At 34.0% G+C, this 17,211-nt stretch overlaps 1 protein-coding gene across 23 annotated transcripts in view; it reads right to left on the reverse strand.

The window, feature by feature from the left end:
• Positions 1 to 17,211, reverse strand: part of SUCO (SUN domain containing ossification factor) — an 89,692-nt gene that overhangs the window by 40,734 nt on the left and 31,747 nt on the right. For 13 of the 23 annotated variants that reach the window (XR_015143467.1, XR_015143460.1, XR_015143459.1 and 10 more), the window contains exons 5-11: positions 16,160 to 16,297; positions 15,775 to 15,928; positions 11,787 to 11,910; positions 10,961 to 11,097; positions 9,860 to 9,927; positions 3,098 to 3,205; positions 679 to 784 (exon numbers count right to left, since the gene is read on the reverse strand). Coding sequence is in view for 8 of the 23 variants with exons in the window: in XM_086344630.1 (XP_086200756.1) it covers positions 679 to 784; positions 3,098 to 3,205; positions 9,860 to 9,927; positions 10,961 to 11,097; positions 11,787 to 11,910; positions 15,775 to 15,928; positions 16,160 to 16,297 (835 nt within the window). In the remaining 15 variants the exon portion in view is untranslated. The remainder of the gene's footprint in view (positions 1 to 678; positions 785 to 3,097; positions 3,206 to 9,859; positions 9,928 to 10,960; positions 11,098 to 11,786; positions 11,911 to 15,774; positions 15,929 to 16,159; positions 16,298 to 17,211) is intronic. The other 10 variants (XR_015143468.1, XR_015143462.1, XR_015143461.1 and 7 more) reach the window with 1 other exon arrangement.

The raw sequence follows: 17,211 nt of genomic DNA on the forward strand, positions 1-17,211 counted from the left end.
AATATGACATGATATTTATCTTTCTCTGTCTTATTTCACTCAGTACAATTTCTAGGTCCATCTGTGTTGCTGTAAATGGCATTATTTTGTTCTCTTTTATGGCTGAATAATATTCCATCATATATATGTACCACAGCTTTTTTATCCATTCTTCTGTCAATGGACATTTAGGTTGCAGCAGGAATTTAAATGCTTAAAACTTTATTTGAAATTGTTACTTAGACATATAATATTTCACCTGAATATACAAAAGACAAAAAGCTATAATGAAAAATAACTGGGCATTAAAATAGAAATCTCAGAATCAGATTTTGATAAGAAACCAGACCTGCTTTAAAGACAGCAGTGAGTAACTGATTCAGGTTTTAAAATATAAAGAAACATAATATTATAAAGATGACATTTTATATCAAGACTTCAAAAATATTAAGAGTTATAATTTGGAATTTCATCAAAGCCAAGATATCAAAAAACCAGCCTAGGTTTCCAGTTACATAAAAGGGAATGTATTAGTATTTGTCCCATAAAATAATATATTCAAGAAAGAATTATTTTATTAAAAGGAATACAGCAATACATTTCCTCTTAATTTTTCTTATTTCTAAATAGGTGAGGTATCAAGTATGAATAATAGGTATGTTTCATTATAGAACACAGTTCTGTAAAGATAAACATTACCTTCACATATTTTGCATACATCTGTTCATCTAAAGGGAAACTCTGGACATTCCTCTCATCTCTACCATGGAAAGTACCCAGCTTAATCCATTTATTTGTAGGGTATCTAGAAAATAAAAAAAAATATTAACATTCCTTTTTAGAAAATCATAAATCACACATTGAGAGGTCCTATCATTTTCAAATGAGATCTTGTACTTTTTTTCCCCCTCTCCAGGTAACACATTCACTTAACATAGTTTAAATATGAGTTAAGCATCAAGTTGAATAAATACATTTTCTTTTCCAACTAAACTCTGACAGGTTTCTCCTTATGAAGAAAGACTATCTTGAAAAATCACACTATCAAATAGAAGACAAGAAGAAGACAAAAAGAACCAGGAGTGCCTCTTGGAGTTTTAGAGGGCTTCCAAGTAAACTGGAGGCTTTAAAACAGAAAGTAGCCAAGAGAGTGTTTTGGAAGGATGAGGTACTACTCTTTATGTACCAGTGTGTGTGTGCTCAGATTGGTGCTTTTGAACTGTGGTGCTGGAGAAGACTCTTGAGAGTCCCTTGGACTGCAAGGAGATCCAACCAGTCCATCCTAAAGGAGAACATTGGTCCTGGGTGTTCATTGGAAGGACTGATGTTAAAGCTGAAACTCCAATACTTTGGCCACCTGATGTGAAGAGCGGACTCATCTGAAAAGACCCTGATGCTGGGAAAAATTGAGGGCAGTAGGAGAAGGGGGCGACAGAGGATGAGATGGTTGGATGGCATCACTGACTCAATGGACATGGGTTTGGATGGACTCCAGGAGTTGGTGATGGACAGGGAAGCTTGCGTGCTGCGGTTCATGGGGTCGCAAAGAGTTGGACATGACTGAGCGACTGAACTGAACTGAAGTGTGCGATGATATAAAGCATAAGTACTGGTTGAAAGGGAAACAGAAAAAGTCATTTACTATCATATTTGAATTTCACAGCACTTACACAGCTTTTCCGATTTTAAAGGAAATCTAATGTAAAAGCCCCAAACTACTGTTTTTCTTTACTACAGCATTTAGAGAATCCCTCAAAGTAATGAGTATTCTCTTATCACACTAAAAAAATACACTTTACTTGTCATAACTGAACACATTCATTTGACAGGTAAGAAAATTACGGCTTAGGGAAAAAGGAAATGATCTGAGCAAAGTTAGTTAAAGAAAAATGAGTAAGAGATCTTCAGAAATCATTTTGAAAACTGTATATAGGCAATGCTACATGTAGGGTAGGGGAAGAAACACCACAGAAAATTCTTAATAGTCAATAATAAAAGAAGGATTAAATAAATAACAGCATCCTACATGGTAACATCGCGGGCACTCAAAAAGCATTTATGGAATGAACAAATACCTCCATCTGGAGGAAAATATAAAGTATTTATTAAAAACGATGTGTTTAAAAAAAAAAAAAGGATATTCTCAAGATGTAAGCATCAAAACTGATTTTTGATAGAACTATGCAAGGAGATCCAACCAGTCCATTCTGAAGGAGATCAGCCCTGAGATTTCTTTGGAAGGAATGATGCTAAAGCTGAAACTCCAGTACTTTGGCCACCTCATGCAAAGAGTTGACTCACTGGAAAAGACTCTGATGCTGGGAGGGATTGGGGGCAAGAGGACAAGGGGACAACAGAGGATGAGATGGCTGGATGGCATCACTGACTCGATGGCGACTGAACTGAACTGAGTTCACTGAGACTCACTCTCAGTGAACTCCGGGAGTTGGTGATGGACAGGGAGGCCTGGCGTGCTGCGATTCATGGGGTCGCAAAGAGTTGGACATGACTGAGCGACTGATCTGATCTGATAAACATATAAATGTGTATAAAAGACTGGAAGGGAACGTATTAAAATGTTAATACAGTATCTTTCGTTGATAGAACTGGGATTCTCTACCAAATTCCTTAGAATGTATGTTTCCCTTATAATCACACATATATACCAAAGTTTTTAAAATAAACCTTAACAAAATCATATGCTATAAAATGATGTAAAATGAAATATTCATATATGTTTTTAATAACTTTTTAAAGAAATGTTTGGAAGCAATACAGCATAATAATTAAAAGTAAGGACTTCAAAATCATAGAGATCTATGTTTGGATCTTGGTTGTCCAACTCACAAATCACGTGACCTAGATAGGCTATTTAATCTCTCTCTGTTTCATCTCATAAGGGAATAACATCAGAGGGTTGTTATAAGCACTATATAAGTTAATGAAAGTAAACTAACAAATGACTACCCTACAACAGTATTATTACTGTTCTTCCAAATGGATACAAGTTGATTGAAACAAAAAACAAAATAATTAAAGTTTTAAAACATGACCCATTTTAAAATTTTTATTCTGAAAATCCAATATTAACTCCATAGAAACCAGCTTTAGAATTTACCTGTCACTGATAGAAACCAGAAAGTCTTTAGGAGTAGAAGAAAATAATTCATAATTTGCAATATCAAACTGTTTTACTTGAATTGGTTCACAGAGTTCAATAACAAACCTTTAAAAAGAGCACAAGACAATTATTTAGATAAACCAACTAGAATAACAATTCATATTAAACACGACATTAACAGCTTACATAAACTAGGCCTCCATTAAGTTATTCATTAAAAAAATGTAAGGAAGGAAGAGGATTTGAGAAAGAACACCCCTAAGTATTCCCTAAGCACAGCATTAGTGGGGAAAAAAATACTGATTTTGTCCTACAGTATTTTTTTAATAAAGATTCTTTTCTAATGACAAAGCTCATTCTTGGAGAAGGAATGATTTGACGAAGAACTAGTAAGAGTGTCACCTGACTAGTCTAGAGGGCAGTTTGGCCATATTATCTCAAAAGGTACCACAGCTGTTGATTCAGCAATATACTCTTAGAAATTTAATCTATGGACACACAGCTCCAAATGATCACCCTTGTATATGCATCTTAATAAACACATCAAAGCACAGTTTATAAAAGTGAGGGCTGGGGGGAGGGAAGTCAACCTAAATGTTTAATACAGAGGACTGATTGACAAATTATGGCCCCATTCAGACAATGAAATAACAAACAGCTATTAAAAATGATACTTGAAAGTATATATTGCATTTATATAAAAATATAGAAAATACAGACCAATGTATAGTGATAGAAAACAGATCTGTAATTGCTATGGGGGTAAGGGGTGGGAGAGAAAAATTATAAAGGAGCATGAAGAAAATTTTGGGGGAGACAGATTATGTTTATTATCTTCACTGTGGTGATGGCTTCATAGATGAATACATATCAAAACTTATCAAATTGTACACTTTAACATTTTACAATTTATTTTACATGTAGTTTTTTATATGTCAAGTACGCTTCAATAAAACTGTTTTTAAAAATAATACCACACTAGTGAATAAAACAAAAAAAAGCAGACTCACAGGTACAGAGAACAAACTAGCGGTTACCAGTGGGGAGACGGAACAGGGGATGGCAAATAGGGGTAGGGAAAGAAAAGTAAGGATTATTATGGAACTATATGAAATCACGTGTGTGAAATTTTTGAAAAAAAAAAAAAATTATATTTGAGATACGTATCATGGACCTGGAAAAGATGCCACAAAATATTGCTATTTAGGAAAACATTAACAGTATGGTTCTGCTTGGCATTTGGGGAAAGAAATACTCATGACATCTAGGACTCTAATCAATACTTTAATAAACTAATTATTATATCAAATGAGATTATATACACTGACAAGTAAATGTTAAATTAAAAGCATTACAATTAACATATTGTGTTAATGTTGGGGAGCAACAGAACTGAATTCCAGAAGATGGTAAATAAGAACAGCCATGATTCAGAGAACAGCTCCTGATAAAAAGTAAACTAAACGGTTGCTGAATGTTTAGTCTGTGTCAGGTACCATTTTAGATGATTTATGTCCATGCTCTGATTTAATTCTTACAACCAAAATGCATAGGAGATTATCTCTATTTTACAGAATCTTTCAATTGGTTACTTCACATTTTTCCTTTCTGCCTTTTTAAAATAAAACTTGTTCCCCTCTCCAAAGATGTAGCCAAGCATATAGTCACTAATCAAAGACTGTTTTTCCCAGTCTTGGCAAGGTTACTTAATTATGGTGATGGGATATGGGCAGAAGTCTCCAGTGCAACTTTCAGGTCAAGCCTTCAAAAGGAAGCTGCTACCTCTACTTCTGCTTTCTCCCACCTTACAGGTCACAATGAGGATGTGATAGGAAGAAATCATCACAGCAATGCAGGCAGGGACAACATCTCGGGAGTGGTATGTGTCCTTTAATTGTTTTCTATTATACCCCTGCCCCACATATCAACTTGAGGTTTCTGTGTCAGAGAAAATTAACTATCTTTTTCAAACCACAGTTCATTCGTCTCTGTTAAAAAGGCAGAATCAAGAGCCCTAACTAAGAATTATTTAGCAAGTAAGTAACAAAGTTAAAAGTTAAAAGAGACATCTATCTGGCTCCAAAGCCTAAACACTGTACTACCACCCCAGGGAGAGGAAATTAAAGAAAATCAGACTCAGATTTTGCTTTTTATTTACAAATCTAATAGAGCACTAATAAGAAAAAGCAAATTCTCCTCTACCTCTTTTGCATACAACGTTCTCAATTTCTAAGAAGATATGAGCTATATTATTGATACTATTAAAATAAATTTTTGGACAAATGTATTACCAGGTGTACAGTCAATCCACCAAGAAGATTTAACATTTCTAAAACTTATATTAAAGTGTAACTGAGCAACTTCACTTTCACTTTTCACTTTCATGCACTGGAGAAGGAAATGGCAACCCACTCCAGTGTTCTTGCCTGGAGAATCCCAGGGACGGGGGAGCCTGGTGGGCTGCCGTCTATGGGGTCTCACAGAGTCGGACACGACTGAAGCGACTTACCAGCAGCAGTAAACATTCATAATATATATATAAAATTAGTAGTACATATGTTATTGTGCCTCATAAAGGTTGATTTTAAAATGCTTTTTTATCTAAGCCTCATCTTTTATATTTTCTTAGAAGTAGATAACACATGTAAATTAGTTAAACTATAAAAGCTGACACATCTAATTTCAACATACTTCTCTTAATTAATAGTAGGTCAGAAATCTTAAAAGATCAGTGAAGTAGCAAACGTAAATATAAGAGTACTTTGATAAAATACCACGTGTCAAAATTTAGATGATATGAACATATTACACAAATCTGCAAATGCAATGCAATCCTTACCAAAATACCAATGACATTTTTACAAAACTAGAATGCATAACTCTAAAATTTAGGTGGAAACACAAAATACCCCAAATAGCCAAAATAATCTTGAGAAAGAACAGAGCTAACCTTAGACTTATCTGCAAAGGTACAAAGAAAAGATTTTTTAACTATAAGAGAATACCATGAACAACTTCATTACAAAAACCTTCAAAATGGATTAAAGCCAAATTTCTAGAAAAATGTAATTAACCAAACTAATTTACTAAAACTAAGTTGAGAAGAAATAGAAAACCTATTTTCTATTTTCTAGAAAACTCACGTATGGGCTTCCCAGGTGGCGCTAGTGGTAAAGAACCCACCTACCAATGAAGGAGACTTAAGAGACAAGGGTTTGATCCCTGGGTCAGGAAGATCCCCTGGAGGAGGACATGACAACCCACTCCAGTATTCTTGTCTGGAGAATCCCATGGACAGAGGAGCCTGGTGGGCTATACAGTCCATGAAGTTGCAAAGAGTCAGAGAAGACTAAAGCAACTTAGCACACATACAGTCTCATAATTACTGCTTTTAAATATGGTTTTTAAACCTTGCCACCTATTCACACAAGTATGAAACAATGCATGCACAAGCTTATTTATAATAACTATCTGTTATGGCAAAAGATTACTATAAACAACCCAAATACTATCAACATAAGAGTAGTTAAATCTTGGTACAAGTATATAATGGAATTTCATGAAGTTATCAAAAAAAAAAAAAAAAAAAGAAAGAAAAAGTTTTATGTATGAATGAAATAGAATCATCACCAGAAAATTTTAAGTTAAAACTTAATTCAAGGTGATAAATATTATGTATAATATGCTGCTGTGAAAACTGAGAGATAAATAAAATCTCTATGTTTTTGCATAAAGAAAATAAAAAGGTATCTAAAAATTCAACAGTGAATAGGAAGATAGATGATAGACTGGAAGTGTATTTCTCATTGTAGCTCCTCTACCTCTTTTAAACACCTTTTTGAGTTTGAGCCACATGAATGTCCTATCTTTGAAATCACATATTTAATTTAAAATTAACATCTTCCCTGAAACATGGAAGGCTTTACAGTTGAGATTCAAATTTAGAATATCTTGAGAAAAAAGAAGCTTGAGATATCATACTCCCTAACTGCAGATTATACAACAACCCTACAGTAATCACAACAGCATGGTAGATACAGAAACAAGACACACAGATCAGCAGCTCAGGACAGAGAGTCCAGAAATGACCCCACGAACATAGGGTCGATCCACCCATGACGAAGAAGACAAGAAGAAAGTAAAACAAACTCGTGGCTAACAGGAGGCAGAGGGAACGGGAGGGACGAGACAGGGGTACAGAATTAAGAGACATAAAATACTATACACAGATTAAATAAGCAACAAAGATATATTGTACAACACGGGGAAATATACTCATTATTTTGTAATAACTTTAAATGGAATATAATCAAGAAAAATACTGAAGCACTATTTTGTACACCTGAAATTAATACAATTTTGGAAATCAACTATGTGCTTTAAGTCGCTTCAGTCTTGTCTGACTCTTTGTGACCCTATGGGCTGTAGCCTGTCAGGCTCCTCTGTCCATGGGATTCTCTAGGCAAGAACACTGGAGTGGGTTGCCATGCCCTTCTCCAGGGGATCTTCCCAACCCAGGGATTGCACCCACATCTCTACATCTCCTGCACTCACAGATGGGTTTTTTACCACTAGCATCACCTACACTTCAGTAAAAACAAAAACAAAAACAAAAAACATATCTTATAAGTATTAGGTTAGATGCACTGCCTTCAAAATAAGGAATAAGATGAAACTGCCTACTATCACTACGCACAATTTTCTCAATGATCTAGCCAGCGTGTGATGACAAAAAGAAAGTAAAATATAATAAAAAGGATTAGAAAATTTTAAAAAGGAGAAAAATATGTAGGGAAGCTATAATTTTCTATGCAGAAATCCTCAAAGATTCTACATATAAACTAATAAAATAAGAGACTATAAAAAAGTAGCTGGATCTAATACTCATACATTAAAAAAAACTGGATGTCTAAACACAACATTTTATTAATTTTTACTGGAGTATAGTTGCTTTACAACGTTGTGTTAGTTTCCTGCTGATACCCACAAATGAATTTAACAAAAGATACACAATACTTTCATGAAAAGTTTAAAAAAAAAATAACTGAAAGACATTAAAAACAATTTAAAGATATGCCCTATATAGGATAAGGTAAACTCAAAATTTAAAAGTCAGCAAAAGATGCAATACAATCCCAAACAAAATCCAATGGGACACTTGGGGAACTCAATAGAATAAGTTTAAGATTTAACAGAAAAAAAAAAAAGAAAGCAAGCAGCGGCAGAACAATCCAGTCAGTCCTAAAGAATATGGTACAAAAACCTGCCCTACCAGGTATTAAGGTGTATGAAGCTAAAGAGTGTGGTGTTTCTGCAGGTAATGATAAACTGACCGAAGGAACAGGACAAAGAGTATAGAAACAAATTCCCATATATAAGAGAATTTTATGATAAATGTATTATTGTAAATCGGAAAAGTGTGAATAAACAATTATCTAAAAGAGGAAAACGGGCTTCCCAGGAGGCTCAGTGGTAAAGAATCCACCTGCCAAGCAGGAGATGCAGGTTCAATCTCTGGGTTGGGAAGATCCCCTGGAGAAGGAACTGGCAACCCACTCCAGTATTCTTGCCTTGGAAATCCCACAGACAGAGGAGCCTGGCATGCTACAGTCCATGGGGTTGCAAAGAGTCAGACGTGACTTAGTGACTATACCACATCATTAATCAATCAGTAAAATAGTGGTGATTTACCTCAATTCTTTTTTAAAATAGCTGTTTTTGATCAATGAAACCAAGTAATCTAATAAAACTTTTGGCATATTAAACATTATTTTCCCTATATATCCCCCATAAGTTTCTTTGTCTATATTCTTAATGGAAGAATTAGATTGAAGCAATGAAGCCAAAATCCATGGAGACTTACCAGATGCCTCTGACTTCTTCACATCCGATTTCTAAGCAAAAGCTGTCAATTTTAACTGCTATAAACATTTTTCAGATTTTCCTCTCTCTTCTTTATCCAAATTGCCATGCCTTAATTAAAGCCCTTATTTTCCACATAAGCTATGACAGCAGGTTTCTAACTGGTTTCACTGCTTCCAACTGCATTATGCTGTAGGCCATCTTTTGAGGAAAACCCTTTCCAAAATGCCAGTGAGGTCATGTCATTTCCTTACTTAAACTTAAAACTACCTTACTTACTACCTTACTTAAAATTACTCCCTATGGTCTTTAAGATAAACATCAGAAACTTTTAAGCTGTGTATACATAGCATGAATGGCCTAATTACTGCTAAACTGAGTCTCTTGGCTCATCTTTCATGATTACTCTAGTTGTACCTCTATTCTTGAAATCACTAAAACAGCTTCTTCAGTTTGCTCCTACTTACAGCTGCCCAGAAGACATTCGCTCCTATTAGCTGGTCTCTTCTTACAATTCCTGAATACCTCTGTCTCCCTTATCTGTGACTTACTTATGAATTCAAGGAATTAATTCTTCAAGATTTAGCTCATAAATCACCTCTTCTAGCAAGCTCATTCTCTTCTGCAGTTATATATCATCTCTGTTTCTACAGTATCTTTTCAGCCATACTTTTCATACTACTTGATAATTGTTGAACTAGATCTGTCAATTTTGTGTGACATCCTTAAAAAGAAAGACATTTTAGGTCCTTAGACCCCAGAACCTAAGGAAAGTATAGTACCAACACCAATCATAAATGCTTATTAAGTGAATATATGAACAAATCAATCTAACCCTAACATAAAAGGTTTATATATATATATGAAGCATACTTTATTAAATTTTATATTACTTACCAAATTTTAGTGCTGCAAGGATTCAACATATAAAGATCCATATTTTCTATAAGAATAGCAGATGTGCTCTATTTTAAGGGAATAAATTAAAGAAAAACATTTACTTCAACTCTCAAGTTTTCTAGGTTTTCTATATTTTTAGATATTAAAATATGCCTAAGAGACTGAAACACCTGGGAAGAAAGCATAACAGCGGCTAAAATTTACAAGTTTTGTCTATACTATGCTAAGTAAGGCTTGTAATAAAACAACTAAAATTAAACATCTGTTGCTATAGAAGCAAAATGATTTTTCCTATTAGCTATTTCCTTTTAAAACACAGGTTTTAAAAGTTTAAAAACCAAGTATATCCCCTTCAGTAGGTGAATGGATAAACTATGGTACATCCAGACAATGGAGTATTATTCAATACTAAAAAGAAAGGCGCTATCAAGTCATGGAAAGACACAGATGAAACTTAAATGCATATTACTAAGTGAAAGAAGTCAGTCTGAAAAAGCTACATATGGTATGATTTCAACTATATGATATTCTGGAAAAGATAAAACTAGGGAGACAGTGAAAAGATCAGTGGCTGTCAAAAGCTGGAGGACGGAAGAAGTGAATAGGTAGAGCACAGAGGAGTTTTAGGACAGTAAAAATACTCTATATGATACTATAATGACAGATACATGTCATTATACATTTATCCAAACCCACAGAATATATAAGAGTGAGCTCTAACGTAGACTATGGATTTCAGGGGGTAACAATCTGTCAATATAAATTCATCAACTATAACAAATGTACCACTCTGGTGGGAGATGTTGGTAATGGAGGAGACTAACGTATGTGGGGACAGGGGGCATATGGCAGATCTCTGGACATTCCTCTCAATTTTGCTGGGAACCTATAACTGCTCTTAAAAAAAAATGGTGCAATGCATCAACCAATACACCAAGAAATCACGTAAGAAATTATGTCTTTAAAAGCATAATCTTGCACTTATTAGTGGATTAGGAAAATAGCTCATGTTAAAATATAGTTTCCAGGAAACCACTGCTTATATTTAATAAAATCTCTAGCTTCCTATATGTATAGAAGAATTTTGTACTTAAGTACCTTGGCTTCTGGGTTAGCTGCCAAAATTTTGGCACCACATTCTACTGAAGCATAATTATTTCGATTTTTCTGGACCTTTTTTGTGGCATGTAGACCTCCATTAGAAGATGGATGCATTGACTGACCTGCAGACAAACCTTATTATGAACATATATATATGATGATTATGATTGAAAATACCCACAACAAACAATCTCAAGAACAACAGGCTGCCATCTAGAGTCCAGGTTTTAATACTAAAGAGAATGTTTTTAAAACCCATATGAAACAGCTTTATATCCTTAGTAAACAAATTAACTACAAAAATCCACATTACTTGACTTATGCTTAGTGTAATTCATAAAATGAAGTTTACTATGAGAATCAAAACTTTTGCATATACATTTTACTGTATTAAGGATAGAAGTTTAAAAAAAAAAAAAAAGAAGTTTATCCATCACTAACCCCAACAAAATTTTTAACTCTGAGACTTTTACAATGACAAAGAGAAAGTGTAATACTTTAGTCCAATTCTGTTTACAGTTTAAAGCTTTATGACTGAGAACTTTCCATGTTTCAACTTTCCTCTTACAAACTGAGATGGAAAATCAACTGCTTTGCCCACTTTATCTTATTTTAGCCTTGTTTAATAATTTACAATAATGTATTTTAATTAAGATTAATAAGACACAGACATAGACAAATTCCATGTGGGCAACCAAAAGCATATTGGTAAGTTTCACCTTTAAAAAGTTTTCAGAAGTTTTACTTTATTTTACCAATTAAAAAGAGAAACTGCATATTTAAACCAATCCCTTAAAAAAATTACATTATAGTGCTTCCTTACTTTTTTCTTTTTCTACTTCCATAACTTTCTTCTTCCATTCATCAAATGTTGGTATATCTTCTGGGTCTTTGGAATTTGTGACAGGTGTAGGGTCAATTTCTCCCGGCTTTGTATAATCAGAACTCTGAAAGAAATGTCAAAAATAAATAGATTTCAGGTTTCAAAGAATACAGAGAAAACAGAATAAATTACACTAGTAAATACAAATGTTTCTGTCAAATTAAACTAGAAGTCCAATTTTATAATGAATGATAGTATTTTGGAAAAAACAAAAACATACAAAGGAAAGTTTTGGTTTAACTTAAAAGCTGAGTTTCTCTCTGAAGAATTAAAACCTTCTACCTGAGTATCACAGGATGAATCCCTTCATATGTTAGCAGTATTAGCATGGGTTGTAATAAACTCTATATAATTTCATAAGCCAACAATTACCCATACAAAAACTGTACAGATACTATAATTGCTGTGAATCCACCTTAAAATCTACATTAAAGTAATATATATTAAAGCAAGCTAATTTTAGAGGTAGTACAGAGCAACTAAGCTTGCATACATGCATGCATACTGTTTCTACTAAATCCTTAATAAAAAGTACCATTTATATAACCAATAAAGACCTACATTATAGCACATGGAACACTGTAATAACCTATACTGGGGGAAAAAAATCTGAAGAAAAAGTTGATATACATATATATACAACTGATTCACTTTTCTATACAACAGAAAGTAACACAACGTGCTCAGTCACTTCAGTAGTGTCCAACTCTTATACAACACTATCAATCAGCTATTGTTGCTGTTGTTATTTAGTTACTAAGCGGTATCCAACCCTTTGCAACCCCATGGACTGTACCCACCAGGCCCCTCTGTCTATGGATTTCCCAGGCAAGAATACTGGAATGCGTTGCCAGTTCCTTCTCCAAGGTATCTTCTGGACCCAGGGATTGAACATGCAACTCCTGCTTAGGCAGGTGGTTCTTTACCACTGAGCCACCAAAGATTTCAATAAAAAATTTAAAAATTAAAGTATCATTTATATAAAATTCTAAGGTGGCTGTAAAAACTTAAATGTGAAAAGCAAAGCTTTAAAGAAAGTATAGAAAAGATATCTTCATGATTCAGGCTGTACCAGGATTCAGCAAGATGAAGGAAAGCATTTTTTAAAAGGCTGATAAAATCTGGCTAGATTACAATTTGAAAATTAAATTTATCAAAAGGCCATACACCACACAGTTCAATAAGCCACAGACAGAAATATATGAAACACATTCAGACAACAAAGGATTATTACTAACCATAAATACTGCCTACAAATCAATAATGGGGAAAAGTGGAAGAGGAACAGCCAACTGAGTAAAGAGAAAATACAAAGTGTTCACTCTTAGTAAAATCAGGGAGTGCAAATGAAAACTAAAGATAATAAAGTATACCAAACTGATGGAGGTTAAAATGTGATAGCCTGTTGAGCCACGGACATCTATGGACTGCTAAAGTGAGTGTGACATTTAGCAATATTAAAGATATGCATACTCTATGACCCAATAATTTAATTCCCATGTATAAATATCAATTAAAACATACATATGTGCCTAAGAAAATATGCATAAGGACACTTATTACAGCACTATTCATAATGTCAAAAAATTAGAAATAATCTAAATATCTATGAATTGAAGAACAGGTAAATTGTGGTAGAATCAAATATAACAGTGAAAACAAAGAATAAATAAAACTCAAAAACAATGTTGAGTAAAATGATATTTAAGAATGACATCATTTTATGTTTCAAAATATGCCAAGTAATAATAGTATGTATTGTTTATAGCAATGAATATTTGAAAAAAGCTTAAAAATATACTCTAAAATGTAAACAAAAAACAAATTCAAGATAGTGGTTATATCTGAAGCGGAGAGAAGATATGTAACTGGAGAGGGCATACAATTCAATCTGTCATTTTAACCTTAATTAGAAGAATGTATGCAAGGATGTTCATTCCATTTTAACATTATTTCTGTCTTCCTAAAACAATACATAATGCATTTATTAATAGTGCCTTGAGAAGTATACAAAATCTATTTAGACCATAAATCTTGGAAAAGGAAATGGCAACCCACTCCAGTCTTCTTGCCTCGAGAATTCCATGGACAGAGGAGCCTTGGTGGGCTCCAGTCCATGAGGTTGCAGAGTGGGACACAATGGAGAGACTAAAACTCACTCACTTCAGTAAATGGCACAAATCTCATATTAGGGTACATTTTTGAGTACTAATGCTAATGTGTATATTAGTATAACACACCAACCCGAATTTCTATAATCTTGCTTTAGGAAGACAAACTAGCAAATTGGTTCCTCTACAACCTCCATGTTGGGAATGTTTTGCAGAACACACAAGCTTATAAAAGTATGTAGCTATTTAAAAACTAATACACAGAAAATAAAACTAAAAGACCAACATTACACTAATTTAAAAATTAAATAATAAAAATTTAGTTTAAGTGAGAAAATAAACAAATATTTATAAAAATTAATCTAGTTGAGATGCTTGAGAGTAAAGCCCAAATACTAAAAGAAATACAATAAAAAGTAAGAATACACACACACTCTTTGAGGGCCAGGCAGAGCACTCTCTCTCACCTCTTAGCAACAAATATAAAAACTAAACAACACAATAAAATTACTTTGCAAAGCATTATAACAAGCAAAGGAATGGAATTTACAATTAATTACTTTCTAAATTATTTAATACTCCAAAAGAGCTGTCAGAGAATGAACGTTATCACAGAGTGTCCAGTAGTTCTATACACCATCCAGTTGAGAATAGTTCTGCCCAGTTAAGTCTGTGTGAGTGGGAGAGCTTATCCCTGTTATCTCAAGGATCTGCAAGACACTGCTGTGAATGGTCAAGGCGAACAAGCAAATCTTGGGCAAAACTAGCTGCATTGCTTGAATTCTAGATTTGGTACTTAAATAGCTCAAAGAAGACATTTTTGTAATGTTTGTCTAATTTTATTTATGCCTGTGGTACTTGACAACTGAACCGTAACACACACTTGTCTTGGTTTCACTGGAAAATTGTTCCTACAAGATCTTGGACTATGAAATGTTAACTTCCTACATTTATAAGCAGCATTACAGAAACAGCTAGCCCAATGATAGTCAGGTCTCCAGAATGAAATTTAGTTAGTAATGAATGCAGATTCACAGAAAATATGTAAAAGAAAAAGTGGAGGACAGAAAAGTTAAATGAGAAACAAACAAATACAGATGTGGCACTCAGTACTTTGAACTCCGATTCCTCATTTTGTTTTTGTTAAGTTCACTGAGTGGCCTTTCTCTCTTTTATTTAGTTATTTCTTAGATGAAGGGAATACACTTCTCTGCCAACATTCTTTCAGGAAATTCTGTACTGGCCTGTGTACTGGCCTCCACATGAAGTCAAAGTAAAAACTCAAAAAGAGAAAAGAAAATACAACTATTATACAGGGATGAGCCTTGCCTTTAAGAATCATATTCGTTAATATAAGCTGGTCTAGTTGTATTTTGCACACAAATAACAAAGGGTAAAATGTCCCTTTAAAATAATTCTAGTTGAAGAGCCTAAATTTAATCCTGTATTACTGAGTTATAGTTTGAAGATACTTAAAACAATCATAACTTCTATAAAGCTCTCTTTAAAAATTGCTTAAAAAAGGACTTTATGCATCTGGTACCAAACAGTCTATGGCGGCAGAAAACCATTTATAATTAAATACAACCAAAGAAAGGTCATACTTGGGACAACTTTATATATGAACATTACACTGGCAATAGTTTCATGAAGTAACCACTTGCTCTCTGGGAGCACACTTCACCTCAGTTCCACATTTATCACTAACTATTGATCCCTTAACTTTATGGCAAATACAATTAACAAATTACAAGATTAGTTAAAAACGAAAATGCATTGTGTAACAAAGTAGGAGACAGTGCATGTTATTTACCTACCTCATTTTTTAAATTATTTGAAGAAGCATTCAATGCAGATTTTGGATCACTACCACCCTGATCACTTGATGAAACTTTTGATTCAAATTCTGATTTTGTTATCTTTCCTTTGCCGTGCGAAGATGACACATTTTCTATATGTTGGCCGACAAGGCTATTTGAAATCAAAAGGCATATTAAATCAACAAATTTCAGCTGAATAACAAGTACACACAAATCCAAACTATAAAAAGTGTACATGAATACAAAGTAAACCAAGAAAGGAGCACAAAGAAGTTTCCTCTCAATCATAAAGCTGAATTAAGTATGCACCAAAGTGTACTCAAAGGTGACACTGCCATTTATTATAGAATCATATAAAGGACAAACAACAGCTCACACTCACCTTTCAGGTGGACTGACAAAGGAAGGCTGGTCAACTGGAGCATTTGCATCAAGGGCCTCACCAACATCACAATCAGTTTCAGAATGCTCAGTTTCCCCTGGCTTGGCTATAGGGATAGTACCAGAGTCTTCTATTTCACTAAAATAGAAACAAAAAAGACGATCTGACAATTTAATGGACATAATGCAGCATAAGTTAAAAGTGATATTAGTGATTTCCAAAACAAATCCAAGCCAGGAAAAAATGCTTTATAGTTCTACAGAGGGTTTTCAAGAATTCACATACTGTAAGTTGTGTAAAGATTTAAAACATGTGAACTGTAGACCCTGGATCTGCTGGTGCTCTTGCCTGGCCTCTAAATAGCTGATTACCAACATTTAAAACAAAATATTGTAGGTTAATATTTGATTTTGTCAAAAATAAGATTTTTAAATTATTTATTCTAAATGCATCTTCTCTCATGTTTCACTTCTATTAGTACATCCTACCAATATTAGAGTTATTGCCTACAGTATCAAGAAATCATCTATTATCTCAAAATGCTTTACTAAAGTTCTTAAAGCACTTTCATAATTTCATTTAAAATATCAGATCAGATCAGATCAGTTGCTCAGTCGTGTCTGACTCTTTGTGACCCCATGAATCACAGCACACCAGGCCTCCCTGTCCATCACCAACTCCTGGAGTTCACTGAGACTCACGTCCATCGAGTCAGTGATGCCATCCAGCCATCTCATCCTCTGTCGTCCCCTTCTCCTCTTGCCCCCAATCCCTCCCAGCATCAGTCTTTTCCAATGAGTCAATGCTTCGCATGAGGTGGCCAAAGGACTGGAGTTTCAGCTTTAGCATCATTCCTTCCAAAGAAATCCCAGGGCTGATCTCCTTCAGAATGGACTGGTTAGATCTCCTTGCAGTCCAAGGGACTCTCAAGAGTCTTTCCCTACCTTACTTTCATTTCACTAAACAATCATGTTCAATATAATGAGAAAATAAGATGTACTGTTCAGATATATAGTATCTAGGCTTAAATACTAAGTGTTTAACATTTTAAA

The sequence above is a fragment of the Bos grunniens genome, chromosome 16 (assembly GCF_055505025.1).
Source record: "Bos grunniens cultivar Pamir isolate PY7600 chromosome 16, Bosgru_T2T1.0, whole genome shotgun sequence".
In the NCBI taxonomy this organism is placed as follows: Eukaryota; Metazoa; Chordata; class Mammalia; order Artiodactyla; family Bovidae; genus Bos; species Bos grunniens.